This window comes from Spinacia oleracea, chromosome 4, assembly GCF_020520425.1.
Source record: "Spinacia oleracea cultivar Varoflay chromosome 4, BTI_SOV_V1, whole genome shotgun sequence".
Taxonomy (NCBI): Eukaryota; Viridiplantae; Streptophyta; class Magnoliopsida; order Caryophyllales; family Amaranthaceae; genus Spinacia; species Spinacia oleracea.
This window is the reverse complement of record NC_079490.1, coordinates 129,125,776-129,144,320: the sequence shown is the minus strand read 5'-3', so window position 1 is coordinate 129,144,320 and position 18,545 is coordinate 129,125,776. Positions and strand designations below refer to the sequence as shown.

General features: G+C 42.8%; 1 protein-coding gene across 1 annotated transcript; it reads left to right on the top strand.

Moving 5' to 3' along the window:
* Positions 1-15,683: 15,683 nt before the first annotated feature.
* On the top strand, positions 15,684-17,338 carry LOC130471873 (uncharacterized). Its single transcript, XM_056842211.1, has 4 exons — positions 15,684-15,929; positions 16,065-16,224; positions 16,295-16,573; positions 16,653-17,338. The coding sequence occupies exons 1-4, from the start codon at positions 15,684-15,686 to the stop codon at positions 17,336-17,338; spliced, it is 1,371 nt and encodes a 456-aa protein (XP_056698189.1).
* Positions 17,339-18,545: the final 1,207 nt, after the last annotated feature.

The window sequence follows — 18,545 nt, the reverse complement described above, 5'->3', positions numbered from 1 at the left end:
AACTTTTAAGCATCTCATCCCGATTTATGGGAGGACAATCCCAATCTTGCGATCTTGAGATTAGACTTCGTTTGATAGGTGATTACCTGAGCGTTGCCTTTATAGCCTCCTTTTACGGTGCGACGGTTGGTCAACGTCAAAGCAACCAGTTCTCAAACAAGTAATCTCAAATCACTCAGGTATTGAGGATTTAGTGTCTAATAATTTAATGAAATTTACTTATGACAGACTTTCATCTCTTACAGTAAAGTTTCATAGGTCTTGTCCGATACTAGTCTTCCCAAAGTAAGTATCTATGCAAATGATTATGACATTGCCATGTCCACATAGTTCAAGAAACAGAACTACTAGTCATCTTGCATTCTAATCGTCTAACGTTTTCTATGCGTCCAATTTTATAGAAAACTCCGACTAGGGACCATTTTCAACCTTTGACATTCAAGTTCACTTGATAGACATTTCTTAGTCACAGGACTGGTCCTGACAGTCTATCTTGAATATATCGTCAAGTTGAAGGGACTCATCATTTAATAAACCACAAATTAAATGGAAAAATGAATTCCTTTCATTTATTGTGAATGATTAACCAATAATGTTTTACAAAGATTTAAACTCTAAAACTTTAAAACATTAAACAGAGACATCAAAGCCATTCTCCAATATGCTTGATTCCCATAGCTGCAGTGTGCGAGTTGTGCTTCGCTTGCGGCAGAGGTTTAGTTAATGGATCTGATATGTTGTCATCAGTTCCAATTTTGCTTATCTCGACTTCTTTTCTTTCAACGAACTCTCGTAGAAGGTGAAATCTACGAAGTACATGCTTGACTCTCTGGTGGTGTCTAGGCTCTTTTGCCTGTGCAATAGCTCCGTTATTATCACAATACAGGGCTACTGGTCCTTTAATGGAGGGGACTACACCAAGTTCTCCTATGAACTTCCTTAGCCATATAGCTTCCTTTGCTGCTTCATGTGCAGCAATGTACTCCGCTTCAGTTGTAGAATCCGCAATGGTGCTTTGCTTAGCACTTTTCCAGCTTACTGCTCCTCCGTTGAGGCAGAAGACAAACCCAGACTGTGATCTGAAATCATCTTTGTCGGTTTGGAAACTTGCGTCCGTATAGCCTTTAACAATTAATTCATCATCTCCACCATAGACCAGGAAGTCATCTTTGTGCCTTTTCAGGTACTTCAGAATGTTCTTGGCAGCAGTCCAATGCGCCTCTCCTGGGTCTGACTGGTATCTGCTCGTAGCACTGAGTGCGTACGCAACATCCGGGCGTGTACATATCATAGCATACATTATTGAACCAATCAATGATGCATATGGAATCCCATTCATTCGTCTACGCTCATCAAGTGTTTTTGGGCACTGAGTCTTGCTTAGAGTCATTCCATGAGACATGGGTAGGTAGCCTCGCTTGGAGTCCGCCATCTTGAACCTATCAAGCACCTTATTGATATAAGTGCTTTGACTAAGTCCAATCATCTTTTTAGATCTATCTCTGTAAATCTTGATGCCCAATATGTACTGTGCTTCCCCTAGATCCTTTATCGAAAAACATTTCCCAAGCCAAATCTTGACAGAGTTCAACATAGGAATGTCATTTCCGATAAGCAATATGTCGTCGACATATAATACTAGGAAAGCAATTTTGCTCCCACTGACCTTCTTGTATACACAAGATTCGTCCGCGTTCTTGATGAAACCAAAGTCACTGACTGCTTCATCAAAACGTATATTCCAGCTCCTGGATGCCTGCTTCAATCCGTAGATTGACTTCTTTAGCTTGCATACCTTTTTAGCATTCTTTGGATCCTCAAAACCTTCAGGCTGTGTCATAAACACAGTTTCTGTTAAAACGCCGTTTAAGAAAGCAGTTTTGACATCCATCTGCCATATTTCGTAATCGTAATATGCAGCGATTGCTAACATTATTCGAATAGACTTTAGCATTGCAACTGGTGAAAAGGTTTCATCGTAATCCACACCGTGGACTTGCCTGTAACCTTTCGCAACCAATCTAGCTTTGAAAACTTCAAGTTTCCCATCCTTGTCCTTTTTCAGTTTGAAAACCCATTTGCTTCCAATGGCTTGGTAGCCATCTGGCAAATCGACCAAATCCCATACTTGGTTTTCAGACATGGAGTCTAATTCAGATTGCATGGCTTCTTGCCATTGCTTGGAGCTAGGGCTCGTCATAGCTTGCTTGTAAGTCGCAGGTTCATCACTTTCAAGTAATAGAACGTCATAGCTCTCGTTCGTCAAAATACCTAAGTACCTTTCCGGTTGAGATCTATATCTTTGCGATCTACGCGGGGTAACATTTCTAGATTGACCATGATTCTCACCAGATTCTTCTAAAGGTCTCTGAGTTTCATCCTGAATGTCATCTTGAGCATTCTCTAGAGTTTGTTGTTCGACTCGAATTTCTTCGAGGTCTACTTTTCTCCCACTTGTCATTTTGGAAATGTGATCTTTCTCCAAAAAGACACCATCTCGAGCAACAAACACTTTGTTCTCAGATGTATTGTAGAAGTAATACCCCTTTGTTTCCTTTGGATAGCCCACAAGGATACATTTGTCAGATTTTGGATGAAGTTTGTCTGAAATTAATCGTTTGACGTATACTTCACATCCCCAAATCTTAAGAAAAGACACATTTGGAGGCTTTCCAAACCATAATTCGTATGGAGTCTTTTCGACAGCTTTAGATGGAGCTCTATTTATAGTGAGTGCAGCTGTATTTAGTGCATGTCCCCAAAATTCTAATGGAAGTTCGGCCTGACCCATCATTGACCTGACCATGTCTAGCAAGGTTCTGTTCCTCCGTTCTGACACACCGTTCCATTGTGGTGTTCCAGGAGGAGTCAATTATGATAGAATTCCACATTCTTTCAGATGGTCATCAAATTCATGGCTCAGATATTCACCGCCTCTATCAGACCGCAGTGCCTTGATCTTCTTGCCTAATTGATTCTCTACTTCACTCTGAAATTCCTTGAATTTGTCAAAGGATTCAGACTTATGCTTCATTAGGTAGACATAACCATACCTACTGAAGTCATCAGTGAAAGTGATAAAGTAGCTGAAACCACCTCTAGCATTTGTACTCATTGGTCCACATACATCTGTATGGATTAAACCCAATAGTTCATTTGCTCTTTCTCCAACTTTAGAGAAAGGTTGCTTTGTCATTTTGCCAAGTAAACATGATTCGCATTTACCATAATCCTCTAAGTCAAATGGTTCTAGAATTCCTTCCCTTTGAAGTCTTTCTAAGCGTTTCAAGTTTATATGGCCTAATCGACAATGCCACAGATAGGTGAGATCTGAATCATCCTTTTTGGCCCTTTTGGTATTTATGTTATATACTTGTTTGTCGTGATCTAATAAATAAAGTCCATTGACTAATCTAGCAGATCCATAAAACATCTCTTTAAAATAAAACGAACAACTATTGTCTTTTATTATAAAGGAAAATCCCTTAGCATCTAAGCAAGAAACTGAAATGATGTTTTTAGTAAGACTTGGAACATGGAAACATTCTTCCAGTTCCAAAACTAGCCCGGAGGGCAACGACAAATAGTATGTTCCTACAGCTAATGCAGCAATCCGTGCTCCATTTCCCACTCGTAGGTCGACTTCACCCTTGCTTAACTTTCTACTTCTTCTTAGTCCCTGTGGATTGGAACATAAGTGTGAGCCACAACCTGTATCTAATACCCAAGAAGTTGAATTAGCAAGTATACAGTCTATAACGAAAATACCTGAAGATGGAACGACTGTTCCGTTCTTCTGATCTTCCTTTAGCTTCAAGCAATCTCTCTTCCAATGCCCCTTCTTCTTGCAGTAGAAGCATTCGGATTCAGAAGTGGGTTGACTGACCTTCCTCTTTGCAGATTTGGCGCCAGTTTGCTTAGTTGGGCTGGCCTTGTTGCCACCTTTCTTAGCATTCCTCTTCTTTCCAGATTTCTTGAACTTGCCCCCACGCACCATAAGCACATCTTGCTTATCACTTTTGAGCGTCTTTTCAGCGGTCTTCAGCATACCGTGAAGCTCAGTGAGCGTTTTGTCCAGACTATTCATACTGTAGTTCAGTTTGAACTGATCATACCCGCTATGAAGAGAATGGAGGATGGTGTCTATAGCCATTTCCTGAGAAAATTGCTGATCCAGCCGACTCATATTCTCAATGAGTCCAATCATTTTGAGAACATGTGGACTTACGGGCTCGCCTTTCTTAAGCTTGGTCTCAAGAATTTGCCTATGAGTCTCGAATCTTTCGACTCGAGCCAGATCTTGGAACATGTTCTTCAACTCACTGATGATTGTGAAAGCATCTGAGTTGATGAACGTTTTCTGCAGATCCGCACTCATGGTGGCGAGCATTAGACATTTCACATCTTTGTTGGCATCAATCCAACGATTGAGGGCTGCCTGAGTGATCCCGTCGCCTGGAGCTTCGGGCATCGCCTCATCTAGGACATACTCCTTTTCTTCCTGCATAAGAACTATTTGCAAGTTCCTTTGCCAGTCAAGGAAGTTTTTCCCGTTCAACTTCTCCTTTTCGAGAATTGATCGAATGTTGAATGAATTGTTGTTTGCCATATTAAAAACTACAATTGAAAAGAATAAACAAATAAATAACCATTCACAGTTTCTCTTAATAAACTTAAATTCTAGCATTCATGCATAATTCAATGTTTATTAAGCATTTTATTCAAGTTATGTGTTCCGGCAGGTGTGAATAAAATGATTCCAAGATCCTAAAATCATTGAAGAACTAAGCACAGTTTGTCGACTTAATCCTAGAACATCTTAGGTAAGCAAAAGCCTTTTGCTAATAGTCTAGAAACTATTCTTGGTTGATAGGTACGTCTAAGAACTTATTAGGTAAACCTATCGAATTTGCCACGACATAAAAGGACTCCTTACTTATATCGTTGAGTTTCACCAAAACTAACATGTACTCACAATTATTTGTGTACCTTGCCCCTTTAGGACCAATAAGTAACACCTCGCTGAGCGAAAACTATTACTAGATTGATGTAAAGGATATCCAAGCAAGTGTATATTTTGGCATGGCACCTTTTAACTCAATTTTTAGGTTTGGAACTTAAGGCTCTTACTATGTTGGTTAGATTTTAAGTGAACTAAAATCCTTAATCATGCAACATAATCAAGCTTTTGATCTCATGCATTTTAAGACATATTCAAAGCAATAAATAACTTAAAACATGCATAAGATATTTGTGATCTAGTATGGCCCGACTTCATCTTGAAGCTTTGACTTCAAAGTCCGTCTTGAAAATCTCCGTGGGAGGCACCATTTTCTTCAAATAGGATAAGTTATAACTAATTACAACTATTTGATGGTACACAGACCATATTTGAATTGAAAAACAACTTTGGTACTTTAGACCAATTACATTCAAATTAATGGTACGCAGACCATATTTTCTATCCTATTTGGGCCATACTAGTCACTTCATAACCTGCAAAACAGTACATATACAATATATACCATTCACCCATTCATTATCATGAATGGCCCACATAGCTGGTTAGTTAAACACATTATGCATCACGTAAACATTTGCAGCAATTAATCAAGGGCACCAATAATCTACCAATTATTCAGTCCTTATTAATTCTAATCGAGTTGTTTTAACCTTAAGGATTTGTAGACCTAATCAAGAGTTTATGACTAAAAGTGCTCCCACTCAAACCAATAAATTCATATGCTTTACTAATTTTAAACATAAAATTGTATTTCTAGTCTAACCGGAAACATACAAATTTAATTAAAATTTAAAGCTCATATAAATTTATAATTGAATCCAAAAATTTAATTTAATTTCAGTCGCATTTAAATTAATTCATGATTTTAATTTTAGTAAAATAATTAGAATAAATTCCATTTATTATAATTATAATATTCAAAATTAAAATCCAAGAAATTAATTCAAATTATTAATTTTAAAATTAATTAAAATTACGTGAACTGAAATTTTCAAATTAAACATTCAAAACGATCTAATCGAAACGCAAACACCCTACGCGTTGCACGCCCATGGGCTGTACGCACACAGCCATTGCTGGCCATGTGCGCGCAGCCCATGCGCTCGTTGCATAGCTGCTGCTGTCCCATACGCAAGCCTCCGCACAGCGCCCCATCGCACGCGAGCTATCGCTCGCAGTGCGCGCGCGAGATCGCTCGCTGGGCGCGCTGGTTCGCTCGCTGGCGCGCGAGATCGCTCGCTGGCGCGCGAGATCGCTCGCTGGTGCGCGCGATCCATCGCTCGCTGGCGCGCGAGATCGCTCGCTGGTGCGCGCGAGCCATCGCTCGCTGGCGCGCGAGATCGCTCGCTGCGCGCGCGCGAGCCATCGCTCGCTGGTGCGCGACATCGCTCGCTGGGCGGGCGACGTCGCGCGCTGTGCGCGCGAGTGATGCTGTGCGCAGCGCTCGTGGCACGCGAGCTTGCGCTCGCTGCGCACGAGGCTGCGCGCTGTTGTGCGAGGCAGCGCGCGCTGTGGCGCAGCTCGCTTGCTGCCCACACGCGACTGCCTTGGCTCGCCCCTCGCCCATGCCCATCCGTTCATTGCTCGTGGCACACGTCACAAGGCAGGGCTGCTGCCTTGTGCTCGTGCACTACGCCCTTGCTCATTGCATTCGTGCCGCACGGGCGACGAGCTCCCTTGCTCGTCGTCGCATGCCCGCATTATACAACACCCCTTAAGGGTAACACGAAGCGTCCATTGCTTCGTGCGTGCAAGTTATTTGAACGAATCGCATAAAAATTTAAAATTTATATTTAAAATTAATGACAAATTAATAAATATTATTAATTTCATAATTTTAGGGCGAAAAATCGAAAATTTATTATCCAATTGATTTCCGATTGATATGGATTCAAGTCTAGGTCATAAAAATTTAAAATTTATCGTAAATTTACAATTTTTATGGTGGTTTTTAATCATAGGTTTCTAATTAAATTACAATTAATTATGAAAATCAAATTAATTCTAAATTATTCTAATTTTCAACAAATTAATCATAATTACAAATTAGATTGCATAATTAACAAGACTAGGCATTCAAACTTGTTAAACATATGCAGTAGGTCAATCAAAAATTCAAGATTTATCAACAGGAATCGCAAATATTTAATTTAACATCTTAAATTTACGAAATTTTGCATCCGAAAAACTAAAACCTTCGAAAAGTCATAGTTAGGCTTCGAATTTGAGAATTCTGGGTTCGGCAGAAAAATACTATTTTTGTCAAAATTTTAGAATGCCTTTTACATACGGAATTGACACAAAAATCACTCAATTCGGATGAGTAATGAAGAAACTGCCGAAAAACTGCGTACATATATTTAAATAAACGCAATTTGCAATTAATTAACAATTACGAAAATTAATCACCCCTTTTAATTCTTGCAAATTTGTAATATTTAACCATGTTCATGCAATTTAGATTATGAAAATAATAAGGGGCTCGTGATACCACTGTTGGGTTATGATACATATGACATTTACATAAATCATGCGGAAACAACCATTAACCCAGGAAACATATTATTTACACATAATCATATAGCATAATTAGATGCATACTCTTTGTTGCGTGCCTTCCCTAGCTGCGCCCGAACCGAACAAGAACAAGTCTTTTAGGACTCCAAGTGTCGTCCCTCCGTAGAAAGTCCACAGCACGTCCGGATCCGCCTTAAGATTGACCAACTAGAATCGCCCTTAAGGTACTCAGAAAATTCGGCACTTTTGGGGCAAGATGGGTGTTTGAATTTTCTCTCAAAAACCTCACTTTTGAATACTTTGAAACTTATGTATAAATTATGACCCCTAGGCCTTTATTTATAGAGTTATGGAAAAGGAATCGTAATCCTAGTAGGATGCGAATTAATTGGAATTAGAATTCTACATGAATTCTACTTAATCAATTTATCCAATAGGAATAGACATTTAATCATACACTGACTCTTGCAGATTCAGGAATCTCGCATGAGCTAAAACTCACACACACACGGCAGCCACAAGGGCTGCCCACGCATGCGAGCAGCAGCCCACGCATGCGCGGCCTTGTGCGCGCTGGGCTGTGGCGTGCGTGCTTGCTGGGCGATGGCCTGGCTTCGTGCTGGGCCTTCGTCCGGCAGGCCTCGTCCGATGCTAATTCGTACGATACGCTTCCGATTAAATTTCCATTTCCGGAATCTATTTCCGATACGAACAATATTTAATATTTCCGATTCCGGAATTAATTTCCGTTTCGAACAAATATTTAATATTTCCGTTTTCGGAATTATTTTCCGATTCCGGCAATATTTCCGATTCTGACAATATTTCCGTTTCCGGCAATATTTCCGATTCTGGTAATATTTCCATTTCCAATAATATTTTCCGATACGTACCATGTTTCCGTTTCCGGCAACATCTACGACTTGGATAATATTCATATTTCCGATACGATCCATATTTCCGTTTCCGGCAATATCATCGTTTCCGGAGTATTCATTTCTTGCCTGTGACGATCTTAGCTCCCACTGAAACCAAGATCCGTCGGTTCCGAATATTCATAGATGGAGTATTTAATGCCATTAAATACTTGATCCGTTTACGTACTATTTGTGTGACCCTACGGGTTCAGTCAAGAGTAAGCTGTGGATTAATATCATTAATTCCACTTGAACTGAAGCGGCCTCTAGCTAGGCATTCAGCTCACTTGATCTCACTGAATTATTAACTCGTTAAATAATACTGAACCGCATTTATTAGACTTAACATAGAATGCATACTTGGACCAAGGGCATTATTTCCTTCACAAGTGATCTTGGGCCCGCATCCAGAGAGGAACTTTCTCATTCCAAGGGAAATGAGGCATGTGCTTCGCAAACATGCGCCGAGCACCCAGGATACCATTCCAATACTGCTCCCTACACTGATCAGCAGTATAGAGGTCAGTTCGCTCTTGCTCCAACTTCCGAATGGTCTCATCCTTCTCTCGGATCTTCAGCTGAAGAACAGGCACCTTGTCAGCTTGGTTCTGAATCATCTCCCGATTCTTGACAAACTGACAAAGCCTCGCCTCCGCATCCTTGCTCTCCTTATCAGCCGCCTCAAATTTAGACGCCATCTCCTTGAGAAGTCTGTCTTTTTCTTCAAGTTCGCTCGCAAACTTGGCGGCCATATCCTTCTTCTCCTTGTCGAAGGAAGCTATTTTTTCAGCATCCTCTTCGACTCGGAAGGTGAGCTTACCAACTTCGGCGCCGATCTGCTCAGCAGTAGCTCTAGCCTCGCGACTGTACTGAAGGTACAACTGCTTGACTTCCACAAGCTCGGAGAAGAGCTGCCCAGCCTTCTGGTCCAAGATAGGAATATCACGAGCGTAAGCTTCCTGATATCTCCTCAGTTGTCTCTCCTCAACCGAGCTGCACTCGGAAGCGAACGAGGACCAGAAAACAGCCTGGGAGCGAAGGAAAGATGATCAAGAGTAGGAGAAACATAAAACAAAAACACAAATCAAAGAGCAAACCAACAATTACCTCATTCAGGTAGTACTGGGCCATCATAGCCGGATTCCTCTCTTCAGCTCCAGGAACCCTCCACTGCGGATTGGCCCGAAGAAGATTCTCCCGAGCAGCTTCGGGACCCACTAAAGATCCCACATGAGCCAGAGGATTCTCTCCCAAAATCGGAGCCCTAGCAAACCGAGCCATCGCCTCCCTTACTTCCTCGGGGATCCGTTTCAGCGGAAAATCCGAGCAAGGGTCAGCATGGATCAACCTGTCCAGAGCCGAAGTCGAAGTAGAACCCAAAGTTGAGTGGCGCCTCTTCCTCGTCAGACCCTGTTCGGGCTGCTCCTCCTCAGCAGAGGGAACATCCTTCTCAGCCTCGGGAACCTCAACATCGGGGCCTGTGAGATCCACCATCTCCTTATCGGGACTTCTCTCTCTTTCGAGAGGAACGTCAGCAGATTCCTTCTTCTCCTCGACCACGACAGGGACATCCGAGCCAAGAACAAGGTCGGTTTCGATCGCCTCCATCACCTTGGTGATATCCTGGATCTCGATCCCTAAAGCAGTAGACGGCTTCAGCGGAGAGGGGATGGTATCTTCCTCAGCCAACGGTTGATCCACTGGCGGCGGTTCCGCAACCACCACACTCCTTAACTTCTGCCCTGGCAAGGGCATAAAGTGAAGAAGGTTCTTGGGAGGAGGCATGTCTTCCGAAGCCGTTTCCTACAAAACAAGCGTTCAAAGACCAGCTTCGAAAAAGGAAAAGACGGACTACAAGAAAGATCCTAAGTCAGAGCAAATACCTTCTCCGAGGACTGAGAAACCTTCGCCTTCTACGGATGCGCAGAAGACTTCAGAAGAGTGCTACCCTTCCTTTTCCTTTGATCCTAAGAAAAGGAGACCAAGGATCAATAAATTCAGAGGAAGACAAAAGAGGAAATAAAGAAAAAAGGTGAAGTACCCGGTTCCTAGATAAAGAGATATCTATCCGAGCCGGGGATGAAACCGAAGGAACGGCACGCGGCACAGCGTCAGTCCCAGGACCCTAGAAAGATGGTCCAGGACCAAGACGTTAGCCGACGGTCAACCAAAGAGAAAGAAAAGACAAACAAAAACCGAGCCGATAGAAACACTCACCGGATCCGAAGTTGTCCTCAAAACAGGAAGCACGACCTTCACTGGAACAGCTTCGGGAGAGGAGGCAGAATCCCACGGATCAGCTCGAACTTCGGATATCCGAGCAACACCCGAAGGAGACAACACGTAATCCTTCAGGCGGGGATTACGAGGATTCTCTTCCCCGAACTTGTAATCAGGAGCCGAGTCGTGAATAGTTTTCAGATCCAAAGAAATGCCCAAAATCTCAGGATCAAGGCATCTAAAGCCGTACTCTGCAAAAACAAAGTACAAAACGAGTCAGTAAAACGAAGGAAAAAAGAGGAGGACAAACTCACTGAAACACGGTCCCAGCCGAAAGACACCTACCCCTGTCAAAAATCCTGCTGAGACCGGCGACAGCAAGAATGTCCTCCCGCAAGATGTAGTTAAGGTTCGGGAGCCAGCTAGACGGCAGTTTATAATTATCCTCCCGAGCCAAGAACCACTGGAGGAAATCCACGTAGTGTTGATGGTTCCGATCCGGAGCAGCCACGCCCCCCATGTCAGGATCAGGAGTCACAAACCACTTTGGAGGGCGATAAAAATTGGGGTGCTTCGGATCCGTCGGCACGCGAACAAGCAACCACTCCGTCTTCCATTTATGGTCAGAGCTAAGGTAAGGGTATGCCGTAATATAGTTCGGCTCCCCTCTCCTTCGGAACTGTTTGTTGATGATGGTCCACCAACCATACCCATCGCCCTTGGAAGCATGGTTGAAAGACAGATCGTGGAGATCCCGAAAAACGGAGACAGAGCAGGGAAAGTTAACGAAGTCGCACACCCATCTAAATCCGATGATGTGCCTCATAGACTTGGGTGTAAGTTGGGCCAAACTGATGTTGTACGACACCAGGAGCTCGGAAATGAACGGATCCAAGGGAAAGCGGAGACCGTTCTCCAAGTGATGAGTGTACACAGAGATGAACCCCCTCGGCGGATGAGTCACCCGAGGACGCTCCTGATCGGGAAGTTCACACCAGTACCCCAAGGCGTGCTGGATTCCGTATAGTTCCTCGGCCCTCCGATGGTAGTTCCCCAGCTTCGCCTCCACTAACCAGTCACCACTGACCGATTTCTCCAACGGACCATCGATCTTGGTGGTCTCATGCAAGATCGGGGCATACTTGCCCTTCGGATCAGCTTCAGTCCAATGAACTGGAAACTCAGGGTAAGGACGGCGTACACCCGAAGAACCAGCTTTCTTACCAGAAGTAGCGCGTTCAGACACGCCAGACCCGCCAACAGCACCATCTTTGGAAGCGTCCCAACCAGTCAAACGTTTCTCCACCGGCCTCTCCGAAGGCCAATCCCTTGAAGTCTTCTGTACCCTTCCCGAAGGCACATCCTCCCTCTCACTAGAGGAGCCAACGACGAACTTACTTTTGCCCTTGTTCTTTGCCATGGTTGCGAATTCTCGGTCTAGGGTTTAGATTGAGGAGTAGAGGAAAGAACGAAAAAGTAAGGAAAATTCAGAAGCAAGTTACCTTTTTCCGAAGCGGAATTCGTCGACAAAGCGAACGACACAAGTTCCCGAAGTCTAGAGCTGACTGAATTCCGTAGATCTGAAGAAACTCGAAAACTGCGATCGCCAGGAAAAGAGAGGAAGTGTGTTTAAAAGAGAGAGAAAGTAAAAGTTTGAAGGGAGCTAAGCGCCCAGTATTTATAGAAAAAAGAGGCGCATCAACTTCTTTTCAAACCCACGATCTCCACGACGCAATACAAGTCCCAACACTTGTCATCAATGCAAATCATCCCTTTTCAAAAAAGAGAGGGAACTTTTGGACTTCTGACAACTGGAAACCCACCCATTTAATTCTAAACGGACCGGGTCCGGGGGGCATGTTGTTTGGGCTCCCAATTGATATTCAATTGGGCCACTAAGTCCAAAGCCCAATGGCTCTAAACAACAGCATCAAACCTACCACTATGGCTATTCAGCCATCCATTAAGGCCCAAGGCCCAATATCAATAAATGACCTATGGGCATTTATTATGCAAACACTATAAATAGGCCGCTAAGGCTCACACCTCAAGGTACGTCCAATTTATCGCCTTAAGACTACTCTTCTAGAGAACTTCTCTCTAGAATCCGAGCATCGTTCTTACTTAGGCATCGGAGGGGCTTTCCTCGGAAACACCCCCGAGGCTAGTGACTTTGCTCTTGTGCAGGTGAATTCGGACTCGACTCATTCAAGCAAGCAAGATCTTCAACGCATACGAAAGGGCCTTCATTCGAAGCCCATTGTTTCCATCTTTACAACACCGGAAAACTATGTATTATTTTTATAATAATATCCTCACGTGTTACTGAAATACATCAGGATCATTACGACGATAGAGGAAATACTAACAAGAAGCAAAGCTCAAGTACTAATCAAGATTCCAAACCCAACAGAGCTTCCAGACGATGGAGCACCTACTGACAAATAAAATAAGCAGAAGAAAATTAAAGATGTGAAACACAACTGTATTATTCCTTCAAATCTGTTGCATTTTCTAATTTCTTCCTATACATTTTCTGGATTATTCAGGGTTCCTAATAATCTATCGAGCTTTTGTAGAATTTTGGGTTGTGATTTGATTAATTATGTTGTGTATGGTTTAGCCTTGAATTCTATTAGTTGAGGACAAAATGATAAATGATTATTTTAAGCTTACAAATTGGCAGGTTTTTCTGATTGTTCTTTCAGAATGAACTTTTGTTTCATTAACTTTGAACTTCCTTTTATTTATTTATTTCGTAAATGTTATAGTACATGAGTTTTTACGAAGTTGTTCATTAGTGTAAGCAAAATTTGTAAGAAAGCATCTTATAGGAGGCCGATTTTGTGAGAAATGACCTTATACCAAGTCGACTTTTTGAGAAATGACCTTAAATAAGGACAGTGGCTAAGTGGCAAAATTTGTTAGAAAATACTCCTCCGTCTCTTTTTGTTGAGAAAAATTAATGTCCTAATGCAAAAGTAACAGAGATTAAATGACCGAATGAATTTAATTGTTTAAAATAATCATTTGACACAAATTTTGATAGAAGATTAAGGCATTTATGTGATAATATAAACAAAAATGTAAAGAATATTTTGGGACACTAAAAATGAAAACGTAAAGAACAAAAGGAGGGGGAGTGATTATCTTATATGAGTTCGATAGTTAGTTGCATTACCTACAAGAATGTATCTTTATTATAGCAAATCAAGGTGAATCAACGTATAATAAGCCCGTTCGTCGAACAGGCTCAAAAACTAATTTAAAACTAAAAAAAAAAGGCATGTAAAAGCTACATGTAAGGAACACATTACACATGGATGAGTGATTGCCATGTGTTCACAATAAAAAAGAAGTAGAACTATAATGATTTTGTTTCAGCCCTAATAAACAACCAAGAGACCGAGAGAGGGGTAAAATGGACCAAAAAAATTACGACAAAACTGAAGGAGCTCATTCGGCTTTTTTAATAATTTTTAGATTTTAGAATATATGGGATGTGCTCAATAGGAAAAGTCTAAATCCTCCTTGGACTTTGGTCACGGCAAACGTCATTGTTTTCGCAAACTTGTAAAGTTGGCAAACGGTTTGGACCATAGAGTTTGTGTAGAGGCACTGCGACATTAATTTTTTTTTTTACGAGTTATTAGCTTTTCAGTTCCAATTGCATGGATCCGGTCCACCATATAATTAGCGTGGATCAGGGTAATTAGGTAATTTTCCTGCGCTGATTAGGATGATATCGTTTGATTTCACGTGATTCAAAAAAATAGAAAACGCGCAATCCAATTTTGAGCTAAACCCTAAAATCTCTCTCTCCTCCAGCAGCTTCTCTCTCCTCCAACAGCTTCTCTCTCTTCGAGCTTCAACAATGGGGACGATTTAATCGATTTGAATATCGATTTAAATCGCGCAATAGAAGAAGAATTGTATAATTATGAAGGTAATATTTGTTTTTGCCAAATTTCGTCTAGGGGAGACTCTTGGCTTGGGTCGACACTAACTAAGCAATTTATTATGATAAAGCAAATAAAGAATAAGACACGACACAGAAAGATGTTGACGCGGAAAACCCAGGAATAAGGTAAAAAACCGTGGATAGCTATGAGGCTATCAATCCACTATGAACCCTAGATTGTTTATCTGATTGTTTATGCTTTGTAGAATAAAAATAACTAATACAATGGTTCTTTCTGAATGCTAGAGTATAATCATTTCTTGAATGCTAGAGAGCTTGAGTTAACTTGTGTTTCTGACGTCGCTGTCTTTCTCCTTTTATACATGAACTCCAACGGCCCTATTAGTTGGGAGAATCTCCAGAAGGTAGGGATTTTCCATTGGCCGTTGCCCATGATCTTCTCCGGTCTTCAACGACTTCCGCGGTCTTTGGTGGTTCTTTGGACCCGTTCAACTTATGTGACAACGCAGCACATCTTGGGCTTTGGGCCTGGATCTTGACCTATCTTCGCTTATTTCCCTGTCGGTCGTCGCTGGTCTCTTGTCGCCAATACCTTGTCGCCAGTCCACCGTCGCCTATGCCCTGTCGTCTGACATCATATTCGACACGTTCCCTTGGCACGACGTTACCTGTGACACGACAATACCTGGTCGACACGACATGATCAAACGTTAGAGCAGTTATGTCGTTAGTCCAAAAAGTGGGATAACAGTTTGCCCCCAATTGTGAATTTGCGGGGTCACACGGAGCAAAAGAAGCAATTCAATTTCAAAAAACAAACCGTTCACAACTGCCTAGATCGTGGGAATAAACCGTTCGAAATTCTAAAGCAATAAATACCAATCTGCGACATGCAATAAGTTCTTCATACAACGAATTTTCGAAAAAATTTCCAGATCTAAAAACAAGAGAGAGAAAAAGAGAAAAAGGGAGGAAGAGAAATTGGTTTCCGCACTGAGTTCGTCCGAATTCAGGTAAAGTCCGTTCATTTCTTTTGATTTTCCTGTAGAAATTCATAAGTAAGATGGTTAGATCTAAGTCAATTATGGCTAAAGGGAAAGGGGAGTCGGGATCTAGTCGGGTTAAGTCCCTTAACCCGATTTCCTCTACTGTTGGAGATCCGGCGATGTTTATTGAGCTCGCCGGCTTACCGCCGTCAGCGGAGGTGAAGATTCCTGGTGAGGACGAAGAAGCTCTCGACTGCCCGGAGGGGTATGTAGTCATGTACGAGTATCCGTTCACAATTGGCTTTAAATTTCCTTTTACGCCGCTAGCTAGGTCTTTCATTGAGGTTTTTCACTTGAGTCCGGGTCAGTTAATGCCTCAGATCTGGCGGATTTTCGCGGTGGTGTAAGGGATTACTTCAGATTGGCAAGTGCCATTCGACTTGGCTGACTTGATGTAATCTTATGACCTAACACTGAAGGAGTGTTGTCGGTATACGCTGGTTACGAAGAAGGGGAAGAAGAATTTAGGTGTTGGGTTAGCTGTGAACGACAGGGGTTGGCAAAGTCGTTTTGTCTATGTGAACAAGGATTCTCTGGGAGAGAAGGGACATTTTTTGGTTGAAGGGTGGACGACGAAAGGTAATTATGGTTCTTGTTCCTGTTTCTTGTCGTTTTACTGAACGTCGCCTTACTTGGATTTGTTTTGCAGTTGTCAAGGCATCGTCGTTGGCTGAGTTGAACGTTGATTCCCACGACAAGTACCAGAAGTTTTTGGGCTATTCTATCGAGGACAGGTCTTTCAGTCGTGACGGTGGTCGTTTAGACGGGCAGGAGGAAACTCAAACGGGCGACGTCGAGGACGAAGAAGAGGAGGAGGGAGAGGAGACAGATCGCTTGGTTCGTCGTCGAAAGAGGTTGGATTTAACTAAGGAGGTGGTAGCAAATTCGTCATCTGCTGAAGGGGAAGACGACATGGCTGATACTTCAGGTACTTGTCTGTTTTGATATTTTGCTTGTTTTGTGTTTTGAATGGGGGGTTTTTTATGGTGTTGTGTTTTTGTTTGAAGAGCATACGTTGTCTTCTAAGCCGGTGGCGAGAATGTCGCAGAGCGAGATGATGGAAAGGGCTAGGAAACGTCTGAGGTCAACTGCTGCTGGTGGGCAGAGTTCGTCTGCCGTGTCTGGCAGTCGGGCTATGCCTATCGTCCCTCGTCACTCTAAGATAGGTGCGTCACCTGAAACGCCTGTCGTCATAGGAGTCGAAGGTTTTCACCCTATTGCTTCCTCGTCTCCACCAAAGCCGTTCAAGGAGTTGTCGACTGCTGTCGATGTCGGCAAGGTTCCTGCTGCGTCGGCCAAGAAGTGCCCTGCTGAGAAGAGTTCTGTCGAGGATACAATTATCTCTCTGCCCCCACGCTTCTTGGGTGATGGCGAGGCTGCTGTTGTTTGGCCTTACGCGGATCGGTTGATTTTACCTTCGACGTATCATCGTTATAATGAGGTGGAGCCCCTTTCTGTCGCGTCGGACGCTGGTGAACTTAGCTTGCGGGTGAGTTTATTTTATTTGTACTCGTCGTGTGTTAATTTATATCGTTTTAACTTTCGACGACTTGTTGTGTTTTGTAGGCGTCCCAAGCTGCTTTGGCCGTGCGTAGGCAATGTTCGCTGCTGTGCAACGAGCTGTCTAGCGCTAGCAAACTGGTGGCGGCGACGAAGAAGGCTGCCGGTTTTTGGGAGGCTAAGTGGAAGGTAGCCGAGAAGAAGGCGGCCGATCTTACTGCGGTTGTCAAGGCAAAGAATGAACAGCTAAGGGGCAAGGACGAGCAGATTGCTGATGCGACTAAGGAGTTGGAGAAGGTGAAGGGGGAGTTGGCTTCGACTACAGAGGAGATGGAGGGTTTGAAGAGTTTGTATGATGCTTTACAAGAGGAGGTAAAAGATGTCGAGGCATTGGCTATATGGAGGACAAGGGCGCAAATGATGTACTCGTGTCTAATTGGGGAGACCAGCATTTGGCCATGTCAGAAGGAGGTGAATGATTTTTTGGCTAATGGTGGTACTATGGCGGAGCTATCGGTTCCAGTGGTGGATGTGGACGAATTGGAGATGGAGGCAGACACTGCTGGTACCGGCGTGGCTGATGCCGACGCCACTCCCTTGGTCGAGGATGCTCCCATTACAGAACAAGAGGGGGGAGCTCTCATAGAGCAGCACGAGGGAAATGTTCCCGTCGTCGCTCCTCAGGAGGTGGTTTTGGCAGAGGTGACGGACGTGGATGATGTCGTCGTGCCCCCAGGTCAGGAGCAAGAGGTCTTGTCCCCCGCCCAAGAAGAAGAAGTGTAATAGTTAGTAGTTTGGATATTTTATGTTTTTATGTTTTTTCTGGATGTTTTTACTCGTCGTCGATGGCGACGACGAGGTATTTTGGACAACTTGTTGTGTGTTTGTGTTTGAACTTGTGTTTAAAAGTCGTGGCCTTAGGGTTGCGCAATTTGTGTTTATGTAAGGTAATTGTGTTTCTCTTGTTGACTTTGAAGGAAATAATGCCCTTGGTCCAAGTATGCATTTAATGTTAAGTCTAATAAATGCGGTTCAGTATTAATTAACAATTTAATAATTCAGTGAGATCAAGTGAGCTGAATGCCTAGCTAGAGGCCGCTTTAGTTCAAGTGGAATTAATGATATTAATCCATAGCTTACTCTTGACTGAACCCGTAGGGTCACACAAATAGTACGTAAACGGATCAAATATTTAATGGCATTAAATACTCCATCTATGGATATTCGGAATCGACGGATCTTGGTTTCAGTGGGAGCTGAGATCGTCAAAAGCAAGAAATGAATACTCCGAAAACGATGATATTGCCGGAAACGGAAATATGGATCGTATCGGAAATATAAATATTATCCAAGTCGTAGATGTTGCCGGAAACGGAAACATGGTACGTATCGGAAAATAT

Coding starts and splice junctions, on each gene's coding strand:
- LOC130471873 (XM_056842211.1), top strand. CDS start 15,684: ATGGCTAAAGGGAAAGGGGAGTCGGGATCTAGTCGGGTTAAGTCCCTT. Junction 15,930..16,064: donor TAGCTAGGTCTTTCATTGAG/GTTTTTCACTTG, acceptor CTAACACTGAAG/GAGTGTTGTCGGTATACGCT. Junction 16,574..16,652: donor CGACATGGCTGATACTTCAG/GTACTTGTCTGT, acceptor TTTTGTTTGAAG/AGCATACGTTGTCTTCTAAG.